This window comes from Sminthopsis crassicaudata, chromosome 1, assembly GCF_048593235.1.
Source record: "Sminthopsis crassicaudata isolate SCR6 chromosome 1, ASM4859323v1, whole genome shotgun sequence".
Classification (NCBI taxonomy): domain Eukaryota; kingdom Metazoa; phylum Chordata; class Mammalia; order Dasyuromorphia; family Dasyuridae; genus Sminthopsis; species Sminthopsis crassicaudata.
Window position 1 is genome coordinate 381,854,800 of NC_133617.1, and position 26,561 is coordinate 381,881,360.

The following is a 26,561-nucleotide window of genomic DNA, read 5'->3' on the forward strand; positions in this document are numbered from 1 at the left end:
TTACTGCCAGGTTTGATCTAGGAATTTGAAAAAATGTTCATTACAGAATGTATTTACTATCATTTTCATTTGATTTCCTTGAAGAAACATATTATTTGATATTAATTCAAAAAGCATGCTCTTTTATGTATTGTAGCTCAGTCAGAAACTTTGCTGGACTTTGTGAATTAAAATTAGACAGTGCTTAAAAGGGAATGAGGGAAATTGGCAAATGGTAAATGGTATTTATTTTAAAAAAAAGTTCTGCTTCTCTTCAAAGCCTAACAATTTAAAAAATGAAGCATTCAAGTAGAGTGGTAATGAAAGGATTCTTAAGCATTTTTATACCATCAAGCCTTTGACAATCTACTGAAACCTATGGAACCTTTCTTGGAGTATTTTTCATATTCTAAAGTCGAATACATAAGATTATAAAGGAAACCAATTATATTGAAGTAGATATCTTTTTTAAAAATTCATATATCTTAAGCTACAAGCTTCTTGATAGTGAAGAGAATTGTGAGTCAAAGGATTCAAGTTCTAGATCTGGCTTAGATATCAACTAATTATCTGGTTTTAGATGCATATTATCATATTTGTGAGCCCCAATTTCCTTATGTTTGACTGAACAGAACTATGATGTACTTAAAAGTGAAATCATCACAGAGTCTTACATTTGGAAGGAATCTTAGAAAACACTGACAAGTAATCATTTCTCCCTCTAATCAACTTCCATTAAGATGGCTCTCAATTTTAATGTTCAAATAAATGAAATAAATTTATAGGCCTACAGAAATACTTTAGAGATACTTCAAGATTTTGTTGTTTAGTTATTTCAGTCCTGTCTGACTCTTTATGATCCCTTTTTTTTTTTGGAGGGGGCAGGCCTCGCAGGCAGAGATACTAGAGATAACATTTTCTTTTTTAGTTCGTTTTACAGATGAAATAATTGAGGCAAACAGTCCAGTGACTTGCTCAGCATCACATAGCTTATTAGTGTCTGAGGCCAAATTTGAACTCATGAAGATGAGTCCTCTTGATTCCCAATTCAGTGTTTTATCCATTGTACCATTTTATAATTTCCTTTTTCCTTTTCATTATTATTATGGTAATCTTTATTTTTATGGAAATTTTAATAGTGATTGTTCTCAGCAGATACTGGTGATATGATGAGCAAACAGAGAATAGAAATAGGGGAATCAGTAGGCCAATGAATTTGTATAGTATTAATGATGACTTTAATATTATTTACCAATTAACATTAAATATTTACAGCTAGAATCTTAACTGTGCACATATTTGGATTTTCCCAAGTAAAGGATGTGATTTATTTTCTTACCATGTCTAAATATTTCTAGAACTTGTGATATTTTAGAAATTTTAAATGTATATGTTAAAATCACCCCTTGATAATTTGTAATCTTTGCATTTTAGTACGTAATGAAATTATGACCTTGTTGAATACTTTTCATTCAGGAATGTTTCCTTAATGTTTTTGTTTTCAGTTCTTATGAAGTCATGCATCTTCTATTCCTCTAAGGTAATTTTTCAGCAAATTGTCTTATCCTTTTCATTAGTAAATCAAAACTTTGCCCTATAAGTGTATCAGATAAAACTACAGATAAAAGTATCTTCAGATTAAGTATAATAAGAATTATTCTGCAAAAATCTATGTTATGGAAATGATGAAATGATTATAAGAGATAACTTTGAAACTTCATCTGCATAACTTATAAATTGATCTTATATATTAAGAAAACAATCAATTTTGTGAAAAAGTCAACCAAACTAGATGTTTGACTTGTACCCTACACCCTACTCCAAATATTAGGTATTTATTAACCGTGAATCCAACTTTTTATCACTTATCATTGTTATTTGTAAAACTGAGCATGTTGCTATGTATATATTAAATCTTCATTCTTTTTCTCCTATCTCTTCCCAAAGTTCAAGAAAAGTACATTTTTTGTAAGTGCTTTGAAACTATTTTAGAAACTTTCTATGAGCTAGTTCATCTCATCGCTTTTCTTTAATCAGTTTTCTTTAAGCCATTCAGAAAATTATTAGCATCTACAATTTGGAAATATCTTTAAATTTGAGTAAAGATAAAATTTTACCAAATTAGCCATAGAAAATATTTCATTAAGAGCTGAAATTATCAGGATAACAATAAATTTCTACCTACAGTGTGATCCTATCTTATTACTTTGACCAAAATTTTTCACAGGTTAGTGTTTTTTCTGCAGTCTGACAGTGATTGGCCATGGAAGTGTATTTGAGAGTTTTCTATTGTTGGGAGTATATTTTATCCTTAAATTCTTTTACTTTACGAAGAATAGTAATATAAAAGAATCGCTCAAAGTCTATAACTATTCACTAATATCTTTGGTTATGCTTAACTTTGATCCTTATGCTCCTCTCACTCTTGTCTCCCTATATTGTTTTTTAAAATATGCTTAAGGAAATTTATGTAATCAGTTAACTGTAGCATAATTCTCCTACACTGTATTTTCTTTCTTTTTTTTTTTTTTTAAAGCTTTTTATTTTCAAGACATATGCATGGATAATTTTTCAACATTGGCCCTTGAAAAGCCTTGTATTTCAGATTTTCCCCTCCTTCTCCCATCCCCTCCTCTAGATGGCAATCAATCCAATATATGTTATACATGTTAAAATATATATTAAATCCAATATTATAGCATACTTTCTATAGCACTCTCCATCTCTCCTACTTTCTTTATAATGTATAAAAACCCCTTAAAAAGGAACAGACCTTATTTATTTGGGCTAATAGTGATAAAAATTAGGCTTTTTTCATTAAGAAATTTTTTTTCTGGTTTATTTAAACTTTGCTATCCTCCAAAACTTTTGATAGACCTGCTAGAATAATTAATAGTATCATTTCATATCCCTTCTACCCAGCTTCTTTTAGAGGTGATAGCTAATGATGAACAATTTTGAAGCTAACAATAAAATATTTAACAGGTTAAGTAGTTGGTTAGATCGGGGAAAAAAACAGTGGATTTGTATAAGCCTTACACAGATTGACTAATATGTTCTGAACAATCAAGTACTTATTAGTTAGTAATACTGCTATAAGACCAACCCTTAGTTTTTAGAGTATTTCCAAAACATTCCTTTTTCTTCAATTGATTGGTTTTCATTTAACAATTTGTGACTGACCAGAAATGTCTTCATTTTTCCAATCCTTTTTTTGTGAAGGGAGCAGGAGAAAGGAATTTAGGGGAAGGATCAGAAAGAATTAATGAATTCTTTTCAGTTGTAAACTATGTTTTTCTAACAAATTTTCAGCTAGAGAAAAGGAAAAATAAAAATTCACTAGAATTTTAAAATAATTCTTAGCAAAACTTTAAATGCTCCTTGAAAAATGGCTTCTTGAACTTTTTTTTTTTAAATTAGTTCCATTGTTACAGCTTATTTTATAAATGGGCTGATATATTTAATAACTTTTCTGAGAGTCCATTGAGGCAATTATCTCTCTTACTCTGGCTTTGGTGTATCTCTTAGAGCACAGAGATAAATATGTGGAAATCCTTTTTAGGTAATCCCAGTACTTTTAAGTCATTTTTAAAGCAAAAATCATCACAGGTAAACCAATTTACCTCTTTTCTGTTAATACACTGATGCAGAATCTTTAGAGGTTTCTATTCGAAGAAACTATCAAATATTATTCTTAATGGATAAAAAATACACAAAGCATGTGTCAGTATATGCTTAGAATTTGCAAATATAAATCATTATTATTGGATTAGCCTTTTTTGAAAGGGTGTTTACCATTTTGAAAAATGGTGAGAGAGGGCTTTCAGTGATTTCTGATGTTTTCACCTTTACATAATTTTTGAAAAGATCACTTAAAATATTTTTATGGTTAAAATAATTTTTTCTTGTTTACTTAAGGGAGAGCTAATAATATTCAGATTAGTATTCCAATTTCTAGTTTTAAAAATTGAAACTGTCTCTTTAATGTATCAATTCTAACTAGAATTTATTTTGAAAAAAGCCATACTTTATAAGATTTATGACATATTTGTAATGTTTACAACAAAGCAAGTACTTTAATAGTTTACATTCAGTTTTGAATAAACTTTACTTTTTACTGAGTTCAAAAAACTAAATACAAACTGATGAGAAAACATAATTCATAGAATATCATAGTTTCTATATATCAAGAACAAGGAATCCTATAGTGATTATCTGGAAAACACAAGTGAGTCAAAGCTTAAAATTTATAGCTGTTAATTATGTTTCTTATGGTGCTAATCCTTTTTGAAGGAAAATTATTCTAGATTTTTTCAATTTCATTCAATTCAGTTCATATTCAATTTTATCAGTTTTTTTATTTGAATTTAGTATTTTTCTCCATGTATATTTAGAAATGCAATAAGTATTATTTTAAAATAAACCAGCTAGATAAACTAAACCAGTAGCAGGTTACTAAGTAGAAATAAAATGTTTGCAGAACTGCTGTATTCCAGCAGGGGGCTACCATGCATGCATACAAATTAGTGGTATGTTTATATCTCTTAAGGGAATATTGGAAGGAAAAAAAAAAAGAGGCAAAGGTTAATAAACTTAGGGATTATATTCAATTTGTTCTCTCAGTTTGTAGGAAGAAACCAATACTATATATGGCAAATGTCTCTTAAGCAGCTATGTAAATATTTTTAACATAATGGTTAATTATGAGAAGAAGCTGAGAGAATTCTACAAATGTACTTTTAAAGTAAATGTATTGATGTTTGCAAAATTAATACATAAATATTTGTGTATGTGCTTCCATAAATTTTTTTCCTATAAAAAGTTCCTGTTTCTCCTAAGACACACAGAGGAAGTTAATCAGATTTTTTTATACAATTTTTCGGCATAAATTTTAGCTTACATTAAATAAGGGTGTAAATTAGTGATTTTCAAGTATGCAAACTAACTTATCCTTCCTAAAAATGTTCATTGGATCAAATAATTGCTACTCCTCTCCACATTCTAATGCAAAGCAATATTTACTTCCATGTAGTAAATGCTTAATAAATATTTGTTGAGTTGAATTGTCAAAATTTAATTGCAGCTCCCCAATGTAAAATACCCATTTTGACACTTCTCTAGTTAATGTCTTAGAACTTAGGCTATAAAGTGGAATGGTTTATAGTATTTGTATTAAAATATTTAAAGGATTTATTTAAAAACATAAATTTATAATGCTATTATATATGAATTAGAAACTATGACTTAAGGTTACCAGGATAGTATATGGTTTGAGTTGCCTCTCAACTTGACATGAGTAAGACATGAAGATAAGGCTAGTTGAGAGACAAAACTTGTGTAGTACTTTAGTGCCAAAATATTCACCATTTTGAAGTTTTTGTTTATTTGTCTTTATAATCTGAAAGGTAACATTTTTATTTATTCAGTGGATTTGCAAATGAGTGACAAGAATTTTCTTTATTTTTCTCCTTTAACATATTTCTTTCATTGACAAATAATAATTATATGAAAAGATTTGGAATTTTAGTGGCATTTTTCATTTAAAACTTTTAAAAGTTAAAAAAATATGGCTTCAGTTGATTTGGAAAGGATAGTTTGACCTTTGAAAGTTAAATATTTTTAATATTTTCTCTATCTTGGTAAGTAACATCAATTCATTTGGTTTCATACAATTTATATTTTATTAATAAATTATTAATAATCCATTAGATGCTGGGGCATACTATATTATATCATAGTATTGTAGAGTTGCAACTTATTTGAAGTTTAATTGAAAGAGCTGTTAATTTTGAAAATATTATTTCTGCAGATCAGTGTCATTTTCCCTATATCTCTTTGTCCAGGAATTTAGTAAAATCTTATCATCTTAGACCAATTTCTTTCTTAGTCTTTATGTTTCTAATATTATATTTAATATTGTTCTTTTATTCTCTTCCTTATGATTTTCATTTTCTTTTACTTTCTATAGCTGCCTTCCTTCCTTTCTTTTCCCACCATGTGTTTCATATGGTCTTCAAAGTTTAGAGCAGAGTTATAAAAGGAAGAAGACACTGAGAAAAATATAATACTGTGATCAGAAACAGAATCTGGAATAGCAAGAATTCTTTTTTTACTTTTATTACCTAACACTGGAAGAGCTTTGTGTTATTTGTGTTGTGTTATAGACTGTTTTTACTTGCATGCACATGATGTGGAATAGTAATTTGAAAACTACTTTTCAGGCTTAGTTTTTATTTATATTCTCTTTATGCTTGTCATCCTTAACCAAACTTGATTATATCTATAGGGTAGAATTAGAAAAATTAACTCCCTTTTATTATTTATTATTAAAAATATCTAATAATATTCTTTACATTTTATAAATTAAAATTTTATCCATATATATTTAAAATATGTTGTATTTACAAATATTATTTATTATTATTAATGTAAAATATAGTTGACATTCTGCAACAAGGTCCCTGATTTTTTTTTAACTTTTTTATCTCACATAAATTATAACAAATTTTGGTAATTATTAATATATTTTAATATTTGTTTATTTTTCATTATATTCTATTTGTATTTTTCCACTTCTTTTTTTTTCCATTTCTTACTAGTTAATCCTGTTATAGTTTCTTATTTCATTGAAATCTTAAGCATGTTATTTAACTCTGTAAATGGAAATAAAAGTAAAAAGACCTAATATTCGCTTGATCATACTAGCATCTTCTAAATATCATGTCATTTTACTTTAGGTTAACTGAGAAATTTTTCATATTGTCACTAAGACTGTTCCATTGTTTTAGAAATGTCTGACCTAATATTGATAAGCTAAAATATCAAAATTCTGTTTCTCCTTTGAGTTTATTTTAAATACATAATAATACTTTTTAAATTTCAAGCTAATGCAATTATTAAATATTCTTATGATCCTTGACCAGCATTTAAAAAAAGTAAACCATAAAGCAGATGCAAAAAATATTTAGATAGGTCCAAATATATAGAAGAAAGCAAAATAAAAATAGCTGAGTTTTTGGGAACTTACAGGTTATTCTAATGGTAGTAAATTGGCTTGTTGTCTGCTTCTCCAAGATTTTAATACCTAATACAATAACATCAATATATGCCTAATAGCAAGTATAAAGTATCTGCTGGTAGTCCATCTCTCATAAAACTGCCTTTAGCTTTAATTCAAATCCATTGATTCCTGTTCTAGTTAAACCTAAAGAACTTAATATGTCTTTTAATCCTTTTATTTTAAGCTGAGATAAAATTAATTTTACCTTGGAATGGTGTAAAGCCAATTAACATGATCTTTAGAGTTATTTAGTAAAGTGCTCAAACTGTTAAATTTATCTTGACCTCATGGTTGCACTCTCTGACTGCTTTTTAGACGAATTAATCAATATCTTATAGCTCCTTAAATAGCTTAAACTTCTCAAGTATTTTACCTATGTTCTATTTAAACAGTAAGCAAAGTGTGTTTATTCCTGTTAGTGTGGCTGTCAAGACAATTATACTAAATTACAGCTAATACACTTTTGGGGAAAGAAGAATATGTATGGCAGTTAATTTAATAGAACATAGAAGTCTCACATTTTGTTTTCCATGAATTAAGAAATGTTTTTTATTTGTATTTACTCCAGAAATTTCATCCTATTCGCAACTTAAAACATACACATTTACTATTTTGAGCAGTGCAGTGTAGCTTCTGTTTTCCACATAGGGCTATTGGAGGATATTAATTTTCTTACTGTGATAGGGTGATCAACCGTCCTGTCAAGAAAATGAATCTCTGTGTCACCCTTTAGCATGATTAAATGGAGGCTCGTTGCTGTGAGAAAATACCAGATTTTCATGAGACAAATGAAACTGTAGTGAAGAGTACTTTTATATACGTTATTTCATTTTAAAAATTTTAGAATCTCCTCTAGCTGTCAGTTTATTTATGGGAAGTCATTATAATTAATTGTATTATTTGCAATATTTTTATTGCCCAAGAAGAAAGAGTTGTTCAGTGATTTCATTTTTTTCATTTTTTTTTTTTTTTTTTTTTTTTTTTTTTTTAATTTCAAGAAACAGAGAAAATGGACCATTGTTAGAATAAGGTCTGGCATGTTTGCGGCATATACAGAGTTGCTAATCAAATAGTCAATACTTTTTTTTTTTTTTTTTTTTTGGTCCTCTTTTGGTCATGAAATTTCTTTTATTAAATAAGGAGTCCTTACCTTTTTAGACCTGGATACTGATAAAAAGAAAATTATGTATCACATGTTAATATTATGATCATTAGAACAATATCTATATAAATGTAACAGATAATTTCTGTGTGTATATACATATACACATATCTATACTATTAGAAATGTGAAATTACTTCCAAAAATTTGAAAGAATTAAAATTTCATAATCTCACCATTTAACAAAAAGTACCAGTCATTCTTCCTGTTAACTTAGGGGTAAAATGGCCAAATTGATTATGCTTTAAAGGATGTCATTAAAACCATTTAGAATTCCCAATTTCTGTATATATGATTAACATATGATTGCAGTACTCAAACAAAAGGAAGCCTAACAAGAAGAAAAAAAAGTTCACCAAGTGCCCCTGTTTTTTAAATTCTTACTGGAAGGGTGTGTGTGGGGGTGTGTGGGGGTGTGGGGGGGTGTGTGTGTGGATGTGTGGTGTGTGTGTGTGTGTGTTTTCTTTAAGCAGTGGCCATTGCAGAAGCTGTACTGCTGGGGTCAATGCCTTGCCTATTGATCAGTATCCCTGCAGTCCCTTGCTCTAGCATCTGCTTCATTGGCTTCTTTCAGTGCCTGCTTCAGTACATTAGAATAGAAATCCATAACCAGAGCTGTGCTCATCCAAGCAGGGGAAGAAACTAAATTAAATGGTATAAAACAATCTTGGATCAGGAGTTTGTGCCAATTCATCTTGATCTAAGATGTCACACCGGGCTCTCTGTCTGAGCACCTGGGCTAGAGGCAGCCATAGTGAAAATAGATGGAGCTGCGATCATTCATTTGTCAGCTCAGGAGCATGGCCGTGGTTAGCAATTCCCTTCTGCAGAGGTCAGCTGACAGAACAATCAGTGCAACTGCCGACTAGAGCTTTCCTTTGAACTATTGTTATGGAGCATGCTTCTTGCTGGGACTGGGGGAGGGGAGGCAGGCTTGCTTCCTGTTTCACGGATACTATGGAAAGAGTAAAATATTCTATCTCTGTGTATAGATGTAGATAAATAGAGCTCTTACTCCTTGTGTGTGTTCATGTATAGACATAAAACTATTATTAAATGTATGCACTGTGATATAGATGATCAAACTGGTAAATATCACTTCGTCTGATGTTAAAGTCCATTTTCATCCTTCTTCCCAGGGAGGCAGTGATTATTGATTTTTTTTTTTTTTTTTCCTTAGCATGGTTAAGCTTTTAGTTTTTGGTTTTTTTTTTTTTTTTTTTTTTTTCCCTTTAGTTGCCATATGACCATCACAACTACCATAGATAGTTACTGTATGGATTGGAAATAAATGTTGTACAGCTGTGACTCTCTTCCCACCTCCTCATACACACATGCTAATAGTTTTGTTCAGTAGTATTTTCTTTTTAGTAATGACAAAAAATAGAAAATTCTTCAATGTTACACTATCAGCAAATAGATGGGTTTTTTAAATGCAGTTTTTAAGAGCTTTTTTAAAAAGCAGCTTCCTTTTGGCTTTTGAATGGAAATTATATTTAATAAAACAATGTTTATCTTGATCTTAGAATTTACAAGTTGACAAACTATTTTAGCTCTGTAGCAACACACATAAAATAGTCTATGTTACTATAGAAGTCATATGTTATGAAAATGTATGCTCATGTTAGTAAGTTTTAAGATTTTTAATGTTTGTTTAAAATCCTGCCTTTATGGCATTTGATCATTTTTTCAGAAGTTTTATTCCTTGAGAAATTGTTTTGCCTTTCTTCTCTGTATGTACTGTGATGGAGTTAATAATAACCAAAGCTGACAGAATTTCACATCTATTTTTTCAAATTTATTACATGAAACCTTTTGAAATTAGCATTTAATTTAAAAAAAAAATATTACCCATACACAACAAATGTCATAGAATCAGGTAAAAAAATGTCCAGAGTTTAGTGTTGACCATTTAATTTTCTTACAATACAGAACAACTTTTTCTCCTTTTTCTCTTCTCTAGTCATACAGATTTAAAGCAACCTTCTCCCATTTATTTCTTTCCTTTTCCTTTCCTGTGACTTTTGAATTCCTTATCCTCACTCTTTCTAAGACATCTAATAGAACAAAGGGATTAGATTCTAAATTCAAGTCATTTAAGATAAACATCTGTTTCCATCAGAATTTAGATTTGTTTAGTTGATTAGGAAAATAAGTCATCAAATACTAAATTTTGATTAAAAGTTTCATACTAACTTCAGGTACTCTCAGTAATGACTGTATTCTTAAAGTTTTTTTTCATGAGCATCAAGATTCAGATTGGTATTTGTGTCCTAAGGAAACAGCATGATCTTGGGATGGAAGGCCAGCATTGAAGAAAGGAAAATATCAGTTCAATAATAAATCAGTTCTGACTTATGCATGCTGTGTGACCATGGGCAAGATATAACTTCTCTCCTAGGCAACTCTCTCAAACCAGTAGTTATAGGAAAGTGGCCAAACTGCATGAGTAGAGGGTGTTTCCTTGTGATATTCCTATACCAGTGATATTTGAGTCTAGCAACTCTCTTTCTCAGTTTCTCTCTACCCCCCCTCCAAGAAAAGTTTCATTTAATGCATTATATAGTCAGATGAGGATCTTGCTTTACATCCATCCTACTAGAATGTCCTGCTACTATATTTCCCTCCTCTACCTCCTACCACCTCCTTTTCCATTTCTTACTCTGGAAAATATATGGCAATGGCACTGTCCCTATGGACTTGTGTCATTTTTGTATTTGTATTCCTAGCATAAACCCTGTATTAGTGACCAGCATATAGGAGATGTTTAATAAATGGATTTTGTTGCAATTCATTTTTTAATTATATGCTTAATACAACTTCCTTATAGCTATATTCATGCCCAAAACTATGCTCATTGCCTCTGCTTTTTTCACTTCTCAGCCTCTTACGATGTGACTTGAATCCCTAAGGATCAACTGAAACTGCTATTATTATGGCAAATCATGACCTTTGTATTATTAAATCCAATGGCCTTTTTGAACTCTTCATCCTTCTTGTCCTCTCCAGTATCTGACATTATATACTCCCTCATCCCCTGAATATTCTCTTTATATTTTTGTCACTTTTCTCTCTCGTGACCTTCCTTCTAACTTCCTGACCAACTCATCTCAGTATTCTTTGCAAGATTATCATCTGTGATTTACTCTCTGTGTGTATGTTCATACGTCTAAAAGCTCTGTTTTTGACTCCCTTCTCTTGCACCATTTTCTATTGTAGTAATCTCATTTGTTCCCATGGTTTAGTCATCATCTCTGTAAGGCAATGTGTGGGACACTGTTGAAAGAGCAATTATTGGACCAGAGTCCAAGTTTCTGGATTCAAATCTTTTCCTTGGATATTACCTACCTGATCTTATACTACCATTTAATTTCCTTGGGCCTCAGATGCCTCATCTGTAAAATGAGAGTGTATACTATATGACCTCTTATGTCTTTTCAGCTTTTGGTTTATGATTTTTAATACAGATAACTCTCAAATCTATATATCCAGCTTATCTCTTGAATTTATTAAAATTTTCCCATTACCTAATCTTTGATTTCCCATTTTGATTTCTCAATGCCATGTCAACCCTAATATATCTAAAATAGAACTCATTTATCTTTTTCCCTCAAATCCATCCATTGTTGAGGACACCACTATTTTCCCCAATCCAGTTTACAGTTAAATCATATTCTACTTTTCCCTATCACTTCTTAGACATAAACCAATATGCTTTTACATTCATCCTTTTTCTCTTCCCTTACCCTCTATCCTAATTCTACTTCTTATCAGTCACTTATCTAACTGTTCTCCTTAAATCTGTCCTCTGCCCTTTCTACTCTATCCTTTAAAAAATTGCCAAATTAATATTCTGAAAGCATGTGCCTGACTGTATCATTTTCTTTCAAAATTTAAGTGTCCTCCATCTTACCTCTGAGGTAAGTTATGAAGTCTTCTTCCAGTTAAGTCCTTCATAGTCTGGTTCCCACTCATACTTTCATACTATGCATTATTCATCTTCACCTGTGCCACGCAGTATATTTCAACCAAACCAGACAACTTGATGTTCTCTTTAGGACATTTGGTCTCCTGGCTTCTTGCCTTTGCACAGGTCTGAAATGACCTACCTCTTTATCTCAGCTTTTTGGAACTTTAAGGTTCAGCTCAAGTACCATCTCCTAAAATAAACGGATGATCTTTTCTCATTGCTGCCGCATTCTTTTGAATTTCTTCTGTATATATTTTGTTTGGATTAATCTATGTATATGTTGTACGATGTAAGCTTCTTGAGTGAAAGGATTGTTTTCATTTTTTCTTTGAGTCCCTAGCTGTTAAAATAGTTTCTGACACATGGTAGATGCTTAATACATTCTTGTTGAAGCCTGCTGTTTTGAGGAAATAGTGTTGTTATTTTTATTATGTAGGTCTTAACTAACCAGAAACTGTGAATATGTCTCCAACATGTGTCTCTCCCTTGCTCCTCTCCTACCCTTTCCTCCTCTTCTCTCACCCTTTCTTCCTCCTCTTCCTCCTTTCCTCCTCCTCCTCTCTCCCTTCCTCTTCTCCCTCCCTTCCTTCCCTTCTATGCTTCTTTCTTTCCTCCTTTCCTTCCCCTCCCCACAATGGCATTTGGTATTTTTCATGTGTCCCAGATAGTTCAAAGGAAGGAATAAAGTCAGTCTTTCAGGTCCCAACTAAAATCCTACCTTCTCTAGGAAAACTTTTCTATTGCATATAACTTATATGTACATATATTTTTGCTTTTTATCTCCCCCTTTAGATCATTTGCTCCTTCCAGCACCTTTCACAAAGAAAGCATTTAATAATACTTATTGATTCATTGGGTGATTTTGAGAATGATGGTGCCTTCAACAAAAATAATTCAGTAAACAATTCATTAAATTTTTTAAAATTGCTACTATGTGCCTGGCTAAATAAAGCATTGGGGATATAATTAACAAAAAAGAAAGAAAGTTCCTGCCCTCATTGACTTTAACAATCTAAAGGGGGAGACTGTACATAAAAGGCGGTAGGAAAGTGGGGTAGTGGGAGAACCAAGGAGTACCTACGGTATCTTGTTGCTTGGGGTTGAAACCAGGATGAGCAGAAGATGTAAAGTGGAGTGATCTGAGTCTAGTTTCAGCCCTCAGTAAAGGAAGTCATCAGAGGGAAAGGAGGTTGATGAAAGTGAAATCAATCAAAATTTGAGTCAGCAGCATGGTGGTGAGTTTAAAAGTCATGAGCTTATCTTGGGAGAATCATCTTCTTCATTGAAGTTGAAACTGAACAGAATACCCATGGAGTGAGATGCAATGAGGGAGTGAGATGCAATGAGGAAGTGAGGAAGAGAAGAGAGCAGGGGTAATTAAGATGTCTACAGCACATCCAATTCTAAATATCCAAGAGTCAGTTGGAAATATGAGAATGGAGATCAGGAGACAAGTTAGGACTGGACAAGTGATCAGAGAATTATCTGTATAGAGTTAATAGTTGAATCCATGGTGAGTTCAAGTGAAGTAGTATATAGTGAGAAAAGATTACAAAACTGAGTTTTAGGGGTCCTTTACTCTTAATGGGCTTTATATAGGGATCAAGATCCAGCAAGAGTAATTAGGAAGAATGGGTCAGATAAATAGCAGGAGAACCAGGGAAGAACAGTGTCATGAAATCCCAGAGAAGAAAATAGCAAAGATAAGAGCATGGTCAGTGTGTCAAAGGCATGCAATCATTACAGATAAGGAATGGGAAAAGGCCCTTACATTTGACTGGTGGTCTCTAATTACATGTAAACCAATTATAATAGCATTCATTTTCTGCCTCCATTCACCTTTGTAGAAATGTTTTCTACCATGCTTCTCTTCTCTAGTTCCTCAGTTTCCTTATATGAACATATCTTCTTAATTAGTATTATTTTGTATCATCCTATTTCCTTTGCTGTTCTTTTAAACAAGATCCTATCCCCCAAATTTCAGTGGTATTTTTGGTAACATATTTGTTTTCCTCACATTAGTTATTCTAGTTCATTTGGAATTTTTTTCCCAGCTTTCTGTGTACACACACACACACACACACACACACACACACACACACACACACACATGAAAATAAAGGCTTATTACTTTCTCCTCCTTGAATTCTGGTGTCCTATGGATTTTTGGACATTTCTTTTCTATTGTTATTCATCTTTCTACTTTTTAATTACTCTGATATCTTAGTTGGTGGTTTTACACCATCTTCTTTCTTTTTCTAGTTCATAGCTCTTTTGATTGGGCTCTTCTCTATCCTTGCAAGATCCACATATTTTGAAGAACTATGTTCTTTTTTTTTTTTTAAGCATACATTAATTCTTGAATATTTACAAGATATCTATTTCTATTATTGAATTTATCATTGTTAGAGAGCACAGAGCCTATACTGGCTTTGGAACTAGGAAGCATCATACTTTTTACTAATCTCTGGAAATATCAAGAATTAGACTTTGAGCATGGGAAAGGGACCCTCAGCAGCCATCAAAATCAACCCATATTTTTTGGGGGAAATCTCCCCCGTAACATTCCCATATAACCTTTCTCTAGGCTTTTTCTCTATTTACATATAATTTTTCTAAGCTTCAGGTTTCCTCATCAGTAAAATGAAGAAACCAAAGTTGATAATTTTTCAAGCCTTTTTTCCTTAAAAAGTTCAGATCCTATAATACAGAATTTGCCTGAAATTTTAGTGCATAAATTGCACTAAGACTTTTGGAACACTATATATATATATATAGCCTAATTAGTATCTTTTCTTTGAACTATACTCATATACACAAACAAAAATATGTGTAAATATATCATATGTTAAACCTGTGCTAAATTAATCATGAAAATACAAATTTCAAATAAAATTTATTATTTTTAAAGTTTTGAGTTTGAGAAATCTTTGGATTTTGCTTAAAGAGAGGGGGGTTGTGTGTGTATGTTTGTGTTATTTTGATATGTGCTCATTAATATATATTTCTTATTTCAGGATGCCTATCATCAGGTCTCCCACATATGAAGAAAATATCCACATCATATGAAGAAAGACGTAAACAAGCTACAGCTATTGTTTTATTAGGAGTTATAGGAGCCGAATTTGGTGCAGAAATTGAACCTCCAAAATTGTTGACAAGACCTCGAAGTTCCAGCCAAATTCCTGAAGGGTTTGGTTTGACCAGTGGTGGATCCAACTATTCATTAGCCAGACATACTTGTAAGTATTTTTTTTTTCTTTTCTAAATACAATGTTTGATATTAAAACCATAGTTTAAAAAATAAACATATTCGCTTTTCCACCATATTTACATTAAAGAAAGAAAATATCCAATGCATTATATGCAATGTTTGCAAACTGTAGTGGTTAAAACACTTGTGTTTTTGTTTTTTAAAATTTTCTGTATTCTAAATTTAAATGTCAGTACAACAGAAAGTAATTTATAATTCTTGGGCTTATTATTATATTGTAGTAGATCAAGTGTTAGCATCTAGATTCAAAAAGTCTTAAGTCTTAAAGTCTTCATCTCTGACCCTCTTTAGCTCTGTGGCCATTAGCAAGATACTTTATCTCACTGAATCTCAGTTTCTTCAATTGCAAAATGTAGGGATTCAATTAGATGATCTCTTAGTTCTCTTCTTTACATCTGTGATCTTACATGAAGAAAAGTTCTCTTACAAGAACTGGATTCTGAGCTTTGTTCACATTTCTCGTCTATATCATCAAACTGAGATTTTATCCAAAGCCTACTCTACATTAAAGTCCAGAACTTTATTGACTAAAATAATTTTTGGAAAAAAGATTCCAACAACTTTGAATTTAATCTGTACTGTATTGTCGTGTTATACAAAAGAGTTACCAAAATGTTGTTAAGATTCACTATGGGAAACTACTACCTAATTGAAACCATGTTGTAAACAAGGTGTTTTTGGCCATACTTAACATCTTTATGTAAAGCCTTTATCAGAGCCACCTTGTACTAAATTCTGATATACAACTAAAGTTCCCCGCTCTTGTTCTGGGAAGAATAACCAAATTAAATCATAACAAGCATTCTTGGAAAAGAATGCCTAAAATCTCAAAGTTATAAGTCTCATTACTATACTCAGCATTCCTATTATTGCCTGGACAGAAACACTCCTCTATTGTCCTATATATTTTTCTATTAAAATGTAAGCTTCTTGATGTGAGAGAATGCTTTCTTTTGTGTTTGTATCCTCAGTACTTAGTATCAGACACACAGCTAGTGTTTAATAAATGTTTTTTAAATTCATTTATCTGCTAGTCTCACTATCCTGTAATGATTTTTTTTTTCATCCTTTCCAAAGTCCATGCCTCTTATTCATCAAAGAATGATGAATTGCGTTTTTGTTTTTTAAAAATTTCTGTATTCTAAATTTAAATGTCAGTGCAATAGAAAGTCATTTATAATTCTTGGCTTATTATTATATTGTAGTAGATCAAGTGTTGGGATCTAGATTCTAGAAAGAATTTTGAAAAAGGAAAGGCACTTCTGAGATTGTTCCATTCTGTTCCTCTTTGCAGAATTGTATTTGTTTCTTGAAGGATGGGTGAGATGGAAGGAAGGTGGGTTAGATGTAGGTTTCTTCAGTCTCCTTGATAAAGAATAAACTCTATTGAATTGACTCAAATTTATGAAAATACAAGTCATTCTCCAATTGATAAATGGTCAAAGAGTATGAACAGACAATTTTCAGATGAAGAAATTAAAACCATTTCTCATCATATGAAAAAATGCTCTAAATCACTATTGATTAGAGAAGTGCAAATTAATACAATTCTGAGGTACTACTACACACCTCTCAGATTGGCTAAGATGACAGGAAATGATAAATGTTGGAGGGGATGATAATTGTTGGTGGAGTTGTGAATTGATCCAACCAATTCTGGAGAGCAATTTGGAACTATTTCCAAAGGGCTATAAAACTGCATCCTGTTAAGGACCAGTGTGAAGAGACCGGTCAATTCTCCAAAAAGCCTCCCCAGCTGTGAATCACTATATTCTAGAGGTGTAGAAAACCACTGAAGATTTTTGAGTCAGGAAGTGACAGCTGGATCTGGCTTTTTAGAAGTCTTAATATGTCAGTTATTTGAAGGATAAACTGACAAGCTGGAGAGTGACTGACTAGATGAAGAAATACCAAGTAACCCAAGTAAGAGGTTATGAGGATGTCAACTGGGATACAGGCTACATGAATAGAATGAAAAGTTGTATGAGAAAGATGAAGTTGCAGAATGCAATGGGACCTTCTCAGTGAGATTCATGGCTACTGAAATCTCATTCCAGTATTTCAAATTATAGTTTAATGACAATAGTGTTATGTTGCTGTGAAATATTTAAGCTTCAAAATGTTAAATTTAGTTACTTCTTTTTCTCAATCTCTTTTGCTGTTTATTTATTCAATTGATATCCACTAACTATGGATGAAGAATTTCCTAGACTCTTCTCTGAGCTGTCTTCTATTCTCCTTTGTCAGCTCCCATTGTTTTAATTTTCATTAATATGCAGGTGATTCTCACATCTATATATCCAGCCCTAACCTTTCTTTTGATCTTTAATCTATTCTTGCATCACTAACTGCCTTTTGGATATCTCAAACTATAGATTTTTCATAATTATTTCAAATTTATATTCTCAACTTTTAAGTCATCTTGTTAAAATTTTGGTCTGATCATGTTACTTTTCTAATCACATTCCAGTGATCTCTTCATGAACACGAATCCTACTAATTTAGTAGTAGATGAGACATTTCCCTCCTCCATGCCTTTTCACTGTCTGCTCTCCATATTTTGAATGTCCCACACCCTTACTTTACTTCTTCCTATTAGTTTCCCTGGCTTCCTTCAAAAGTTAGCTCAAAATCCACCTTTTTCAACAGACCTTTTCTGGAACCTGAGCTTCCTCTCTCCTACAACCTCTTGTCTGCTAATAAGGCTTTCACTTTGAGATATTATTATCATTATTGTTACTTTATTGTAATTTTTAATTCCTCCTACCCATCCACTGAAAGGGCAAGAAAAACAAAACCTATTGCATATATATAGTCATATAAAACAAGTTTCCACATTAATCATGTTCTTAATTTTTAAAAAAGTAATTAAAAAAAAGAAAATAATTCCTTCAGTCTGCAGAATGAGTCAATTAGTTTTTCGTTGAAATGTTTTATCATGAATCCTCTAGAAATTATGATTGGTCACTGTGTCCCAGTTTTCCCACATCTCCAACATTCATCATTATTTTTCCTGTAGTCTTAGACAATCTGACAGGTGTGTAGTTATCCCTCATTTTTTATGGAACAATTGGATTACTTTCCATTTACACTATATACATACACACACACATACATACATACACAAACACACACATTGATATAGATATAGATACACACACATAATCCCACTTAGCACAAGTTGTGACACATTTGTGTGGGTTTTGTGTGTATTTGGGGAACTCTTTGCATTTCAGAAAAGAAAACTGAGGCCCAGAGATGCTGAACAATTTTGCCAAGAGTATTTAAGTAATTTACTTATTGGAGCAGAAATTACATTCAGGGCACCAGATTCCAAATCTAGTGATTTTTCTATTGTACTTTGCCAACTCCTCAAATCTTTTCTACCTGTTTTTTCAGGGCAGAAAGCATTTTGCAGAGAATTAGATCCAGCAGTAATAGTGAGATGATGAATAACAGAGATGAAAGAATCAACAAATAATATCAATAGGAATTCACAACTTAGTAGCTTATCATCTATAATCATGGAAATCTAGTGGCATAGAATTTACTTGATTCAGCAGATAAATTTATTGTAAGATTATATAGTGCAAATAGCAATGGACTTAGGGTCAGAATTCTAGTTCTCCTACTACTGATGTTTACCAATTCTGTGATTTTGACAGATCATTTCATTGTGGAGGAAAATCAATCTAGATATTCCTTCCCTTTCCCCTAACAAAACATTGATATTACCAGATAGATATGAAGAAAAATCAATCATGAGAAACAGATTTTAATAAGTTATAATAGAGTATAATAAATTTATTATTTATATATTTATATTCATATGTATTATTTATATATTTATTATAATAAATTGTAATAAAATTTCTACTGAATTTGTCACACAAAGGAGAAGGTAAAAAATTCATATTAAGCAGTTGAAATGTTTAAACCTGTATTCAACTGATAAGATTTTTTAGCTGGTGAGAAAGCTAAGTGAGCTCTGATTAATTCATAGGATTATAAATTTAGAGCTAGAACAACTAGAAAGTTAGTTTATTGGACATCTGCATGCGAAGAAACTGAGGTCCAGGTTGAATAAAAAACTTTCTTGCATTCATAAAGCAGATATAATGATTTTCTATGAAATTTATTGTATTCTATATGTTTTATTTGGTATCAACTTCCCTGTATATGGTAACTAAATGATTATAAAATAATGAAGTTCTTGATGTCATGCAAATGATGAAATCTGATCTATTGCCAGAGTAATCGTCTATACATGTTTGTTTGTCAGTTTGATGACTAGAAATCTTCTGTTTCTCCCTGTTGCTCTACTGAGTTAAGGGCAGAATCTTTTGCCTAGCATTCAGAGCCTTTTAAGTCCCATTCTCTCTTTTCAACCTTATCTCTCATTCCCTTCCATGTATTCTATGTTCCAGAAGACGGAACAATTTTTGTCCCCTAAACACATGATTTTTTTATAATTCTTCATCTTTTCCCATCTTAGGTCTTGTTTTTTTTTTTTTTTTTTTTTTGTAATTCTCTCTGTTCTTTGCCTATTGAATTCCTATTCCTTAAAGCCCCCTCAAATGCCATATCCTTCAAGAAAATTTTCTGGATCTCTTGCTAAGAAAGGGGTTCTTCTCTCAAACTCTATATGGGATTTTATTTCCTAATTTCTTATGCATGTCATATTTAGTATTATTATAACTATCATTATTTAAAGGAATTTGGAGTAATTCAGCATAAAAGTTGAGTTTCCTACCTTTACTCTGCCAAATTGTCTTCACCTCTAAGTATTATAACTATCTATGTTCTTGTTTTATCCCTCAACTTCAAGCTGCTTAAAGTCAGGGACTTTCTCCTTTGTTAAATTTATATCTCCTTCAGCATTTGACAATAATATATTCTTAATGAGTTGCTTTGTATTATATTTGTGTTGAAGATAAAATATTAATATTTTAATTTATACTTTAACATATTTAACATGTATTGGTCAACCTGCCATCTGGGCGGAGGGGAAGGAGGGGAAAAATTAGAACAAAAGGTTTGGCAATTGTCAGTGCTGTAAAATTACCCATGAATATATCTGGTAAATAAAAACTATTAAAAAAAGAAGATAAAATATTAATAACAGCATTCAAATATCTCAAGGGTTATTATAAAGATATTGGCAAATAACTGTTCTCTGATTCCATATAAGATAGACTAGGATGATATAGGCTTAATCTGTAGATTGAGATATTTAAGTTCACTATGAATGTACTTTCTGACAATGGGATTTATAAAATATTAGAGAACTGGAATGGAAAAAATTATGGAATCCTGTTGTTTTTTTGGGCTTTTTTAAGTTTTATTGTTAGCTTTTGTTACAAATCATAGTGATTCTTATTTATAGTCTTATAATAAAGAAAAAAACATTTAAAGAAAAACTATTTAAGCAAATTTAAATTAAATGAGCAATCTGTTTTAAGCATATATATTCCACATCCCTGATCAATTATACTGAGAGGAAGGAGGTATGGTTCATCATCAGTTTTTAAGACCAAGATTGATCATTAATTACTTTGTAAAAATCAATTACCTTTTGGTAAATTTCAGTTATATTTTAGTCTTTTAGCCATATTGCTGGTTCTGTTTATTTCATTCTGTATCAGTTCATATAAAGCATTCCATTATTTTCTGATTTTTTTCACATTTGTCATTTCTTCTAACACAAAAACATTTTCATTTGCAAAGCCACAATTTTTCAATGATCCTCTCTAATTGATCCATTTCCTTTGTTTCTAGTTTTATACTATATTGCAATATTTTTAATAGTGTAGACCTTCCTGTTTCTTAGATAAATTATGAAATAGTACAAAAAGACATTACTTCCTTCTGCTGCTTTCTAAGGTACCTACATGAGAGCCAACTGTCTTTTTCACACTAAATTCAGGCACAGATATCTCTTCCCCAAAAGCTTTAGTTAGTTTCAGTGTAGATTATTGGTTATTCTTTGCTTTACAAAGTTGGAACTTTGGGTTTATTTTGTTGTTCCAAGGAGATTTCATTTTGTTTTCTTTCTCTCTTTCCCCTCCCTCCCTTCTTCCCTTCCTTTCTTCCTTCCTTCCTTCCTTCCTTCCTTCCTTCCTTCCTTCCTTCCTTCCTTCCTTCCTTCCTTCCTTCCTTCCTTCCTTCCTTCCTTCCTTCCTTCCTTCCTTCCTTCCTTCCTTCCTTCCTTCCTTCCTTCCTTCCTTTCTTCCTTTTTCCCTTCCTTCTTCCTTCCCTCCTTCCCTCCTTCCCTTCTTTCCTGTTTATCTGTCTGTCTTGCTACTATTTTCATTTTGGTTTTTCAAAGTTGCCTACTCCATACCTTCACTGATATATGCCAGTCTCATTTTTCTGCTTCTCTCATTCCCAGTAATCTGCAGCTATGCCATATGTTTCATACTATGCTTCAATGCATCTTTAAAGCATGTTTTCTGCTTCTCTTCCTTATGTTCCTCCGACATGAGCTTGTCATAGAACAGCTGTTTCTGCACCCTGTTATAATTCATTCTCCATACATGTTCAACTCAATGTTGGATATCTTTTCATTGTACAGCTTTTATATTTCAAAAGCTTGTTAGTTTTCTGCTGTTTTATGTACTAAAGACCATTTATGTGAAATTATTAAAATGACTTTTAAAAATCCTGTAGTGCTAATAGCCATTGTAGTTTTAGACCTTCAAGACATACAAGAGCTTAAATCATAATGTGGATTTATAGAATTTTTCTTGGTATGGAAAATGATATTATTTTGGTAGTAGGCTCTATGCCAGCTTTTCAAAGATTGTCTTATCCAGTTTTATTCAGTTTTCATTGTTTCTGTCATCCTTGACACTGTTGCCTAAGTAGAATAATAGATAGTTTTCTTTCTAGTTTAGTATTGCCAATAAAAACCTTCATTTCCTGGTATAGCTTGGTCAATGGTTTCTGTCATTTCTGAAGTGATCATCAATATATAGAACTCTGTCAGCTAAACAATAGCTCTTGCTCATTTACATATATTGATGTATAACTATATTCCTTTATGCTTCAGAAGCATGTACGAGAACTTTTGTCATTATCTCTAGATTTTAAATATGATTGTTTTAATAAATGTAGAAAAACTTTTAGCAAAATACAATGTGCATCCTTCTTATAACAAAGAGAACTAGAAAGTATGGGAATGAGCAGAGCTTTCCTTAAAGTTATAGTTAGTATCTCTCTAAGACAAAGAGCAAGTATCTATAATGGAATTAAACTTGCCATTCTAGTAAGATCAGGGGTTAAATAGGTTTGCCTGTTGTCACTTTTATTATTCAATATTTTATTATAAATGCTGGCAATTTCAGTAATAAAAAAATAAAGCAACCAAAGAGACAAAGAGAAAACAAAACTATCACTTTTTGTAAATTATATGATAGTTTATGTGGGGAATTTTAGAGAGTCAGCTAAAAAAACACTAATCCAGATAATACCTTTAACAGAATTGCAGAATATGAAATCATTAGCATTACTATGTATCATCAACAAAACCTAATAAGAAGAGATAGGAAAAGAAATTTCTTTAAAATAAAAAAAGAATTTCAATTTTTAGGAAAAGAAATTTCATTTAAAATAAGTATGGATGGCATAAAATACTTGAGAGTCTGCCTGCCAAGAAATCCAAAGGAACTGTGTGAACACAATTACAAAACATTCTTTATACATATGTAAAGACAGATCTAAATATTTGGAGAAATATTATTTGCCTGTGGATAGGCCAAACCAATAGCATACAGATGAGAATATTACTTAAATTAATTTACTTATTTAGGACCATACCAAACTAACAAAGTATTATTTTAGACAACTTAAAAAAATTCATCTGGAAAAAGAAAAGGTCAAAATTATCAAGGAAATAAACATTACCCTCCCCTTCAAAAGGATATAGTAGTACAAGATTTCAAACTATATTACAAAGGTATAATCTTTGAAATAGTTGAGTGCTGGATAAGATTTAGAGAAGTTTTTAAAGAAACAGATTCTGTCACTGTTCAATAAAACTTCTGGAAAGTAGTCTGTCAAAAACAAAATATAAATCAACATCCTCACACTTTATATCAAAGTAAGCTCAAAATGGGTATATGATTTAGACATAAATTGTGGTATCGTAGGCAAATTAGTAAAATATAGAAGTCGTCTATCAGATTAATAAATATGTGAAGAGTTCATAACCAACAAGAGATAGAGGTTCATAGAAGGTGAAATAGAAATTTTCAGTTAAGTTCCCACACAAAGTTATTGCAGGAAAATGGATGATGGGGGCAGGAGAGAAAGCATTCCATCAGATTTATCTGATAAAAGTCTAAGATATAGAGCAACCTGAGTCAAATTTTATAAAAATAAAAGCCATTCTCCAATTGATAAATGTTCAAAAGATATAAATAAGCAATTTTCAGAGGAAGAAATCTAAACTCTTAATAACCATATGAAAATATTGCTCTAAATCACTAATTATTAGAGAAATGAAAATTAAATTAAAACAATTCTGAGTACCACCTCATACTCATCAGACTGGCTTAGATGGCAAGCTTAAGATAGAAGCATTTTCTGAAACAAATTAAGTTTTAGATATACCCCCTACAATGTCTTTAAATATTAACTAAGTAAATTTTAGCAAATAATAACAGACAAACTTTTTTTACTCTTTTGGTACGGATAAATATATTTTCATGGAGTGGCCTTTAGCAGTTTGCTAAATATGATAAAGCTAGACTTTCTTAGTTATTGCTAAGTCTATTAATTAAAATGCTTTTACTAAAAAGTTTAGTAAATATTGAAAGCCTGATGGGTCTTCTGATATTTTTTCTCTGTTTAATAATAACTGTGATTGTAGTACAGCTATTGAAAGTTAATATTGGTGAATTGGCTAATTGTTCCATTCTGAAATGCTTCTGTTTTTTGTATCTTTGTGAAAAGTCTTCATCTTAGCTAAAGCATTATCTTTATTACTTTCATAATGAATGGGATCTCTGCACTAACTTGATCATGAAATGGATAAGTAGAGAAGAACTGTAAATGAACCATTCTTTATATTTATATGTGTTCTTTTAAAAAGCTTTTAATTGTCTATGGGGATGTTAGTAAATTTGTTATTTATAGATTGGGAAATAAAAGTATAAAGAGGATTCACAAGTGTCACTTAGTGAACTGAATAAATACTAGAATGTGGCTTTGGAATACAAACCACATTTCCAAACAGGTAATATATACTGTAGTGTCCACTAGACCATACTTCTCATCTACAATTTAGTGAGTTTTATCAAAATTAAGATTTACATACTTTAAATTGTTTCTATTCTTTATCACACAGAAAAGCATTATTAACAAAATTTTACCTTTTACTTTCTTGACAGATTTTTTAAAAGTCTTTCTTAAGGAGGCATGTTTTGATTTATTGTTTTAAATTTTAAAATTGCTCTTAGTGACATATCTCAAATTGTTGGTCTTTTCTTTTCAGTATTCCTATAAATGATTTGCTATATCCTTTTCACCTAGTAATGTAAAGTAATGTCTTTAAATCGTCGTGATTTTTTTCATTTATTAGCATTTGTTTAAAGCTTTATTGATATAAATTTATTCTAAATTCAACGGACCTAAGACTGTCTTTGACCAGGTATTATTTTATTGGTCCTCTGTGTAATAAATATATACTCATTGTGGTAAAAATTTCTGATAATCCTATAACCTCAAAGGGTAAATGGCTATTTTATTTCCATTAAAAGAGTAAAGTTGACATGTTCATAAATGCTTAGTTTGAGAAACAAACCCTTGAGATGTTACTATTTTCAGAAAACTGTTAATTTTTTTTTCTTTGTGAATACCTATATATTTTTATTTGTTTTAGAGTGGAAATAATGCTTAATAATAAATAAAGAAAAAGAATCTGAATTAAATTGGTTTAGTACACATACCAGAAAAGGTCTTTTTATAATATATTATTACTTCTTCTAGCTCTTTACTAAATAATTGTCATAATTCCGTCAGAGACTATTATTACATAAAATTAAATAGCAGTCCGACTTAGCAGTAACTAAGAAAGTCTAGCTTTTATCATATTTAGTAAACTGCTAAAGAGACCACTCCATGAAAATATATTTATTCATACTAAAAGAGTAAAAAAAAGCTTGTTTGTTATTATCTGCTAAAATTTACTTAATAATATTTAAAGACATTGTAGGAGCTGTATCTAAAACTTAATTTATTTCAGAATGATCATCAAAATATTTTATTTGAATTGTAGAGTGATCTTAGAAAGTTATGCCATTGATTTGAGATTATTTTTGAAAAGGAAACAATACAGATTATATATAATTACTTAGAACGAATTATAGGTTATAAAACAACATATCCTTTGTCAGTACTCCTAGGTCACCAATTCTGTTAGAACTGATGAAATATGCTTGAGGCATAATAGAAATTTCAATTTTTAAGTTTAGGTACTGAAACACTGTTTTACAAGTTTTGTAGTCCCTACCAAGAAAGAGACATCACTTTCTGTTTCTCTTTTGTATTTGATCACTACTCCAACTTATTTTATATAAACCTTTCAAGACTTTAGATTAAGTTATCAAAGGAAAAATTGACTTTTTTTCTTATCCAAGGTAACCCACAGTATACTTTGTACTTCAAACATGGAGAAACAGTTTGGCATAGTGGATGCAGTACTGCATATAGAGTTAGGAAGACCCAATTTCAAAATTATTCTTAGACATTTGCTGATTGTGTAACTATTGATTGACCTCTTAAACTCTCAGCTTTTGTTTTCCCATTTGTAAAATAGGGGTAATAATAGCATCTGCCTTAAGTTTATATTGAAGTTCAAATGAGATTCCTTAAAGAATAATGTAAATATTATTATTATTATTTTTACTCTTTTTCTCTCACCTTTTGTCTCGTTCAGTAATTTCCTCTATTAATCAATCATTCATTCATTTGAAACTTGATTACTTTCTATCCATTAAGTCCTTTTTCTCCTATAATTAAGTTCATCTCCCTTATACAAAAAAACTTTTTTTTTCCACCCCAACTCTGCTGTTCTTTCTTTTTTCCATTTCTAGACTCCAGAATGAGTTGTTTG

At 31.0% G+C, this 26,561-nt stretch overlaps 1 protein-coding gene across 3 annotated transcripts in view; it reads left to right on the forward strand.

Moving 5' to 3' along the window:
• Positions 1-26,561, forward strand: part of WDR7 (WD repeat domain 7) — a 472,816-nt gene that overhangs the window by 239,163 nt on the left and 207,092 nt on the right. For all 3 annotated transcript variants that reach the window (XM_074279428.1, XM_074279427.1, XM_074279429.1), the window contains one exon: positions 15,189-15,413. In XM_074279428.1, coding sequence (XP_074135529.1) covers positions 15,189-15,413 — 225 coding nt within the window. The remainder of the gene's footprint in view (positions 1-15,188; positions 15,414-26,561) is intronic.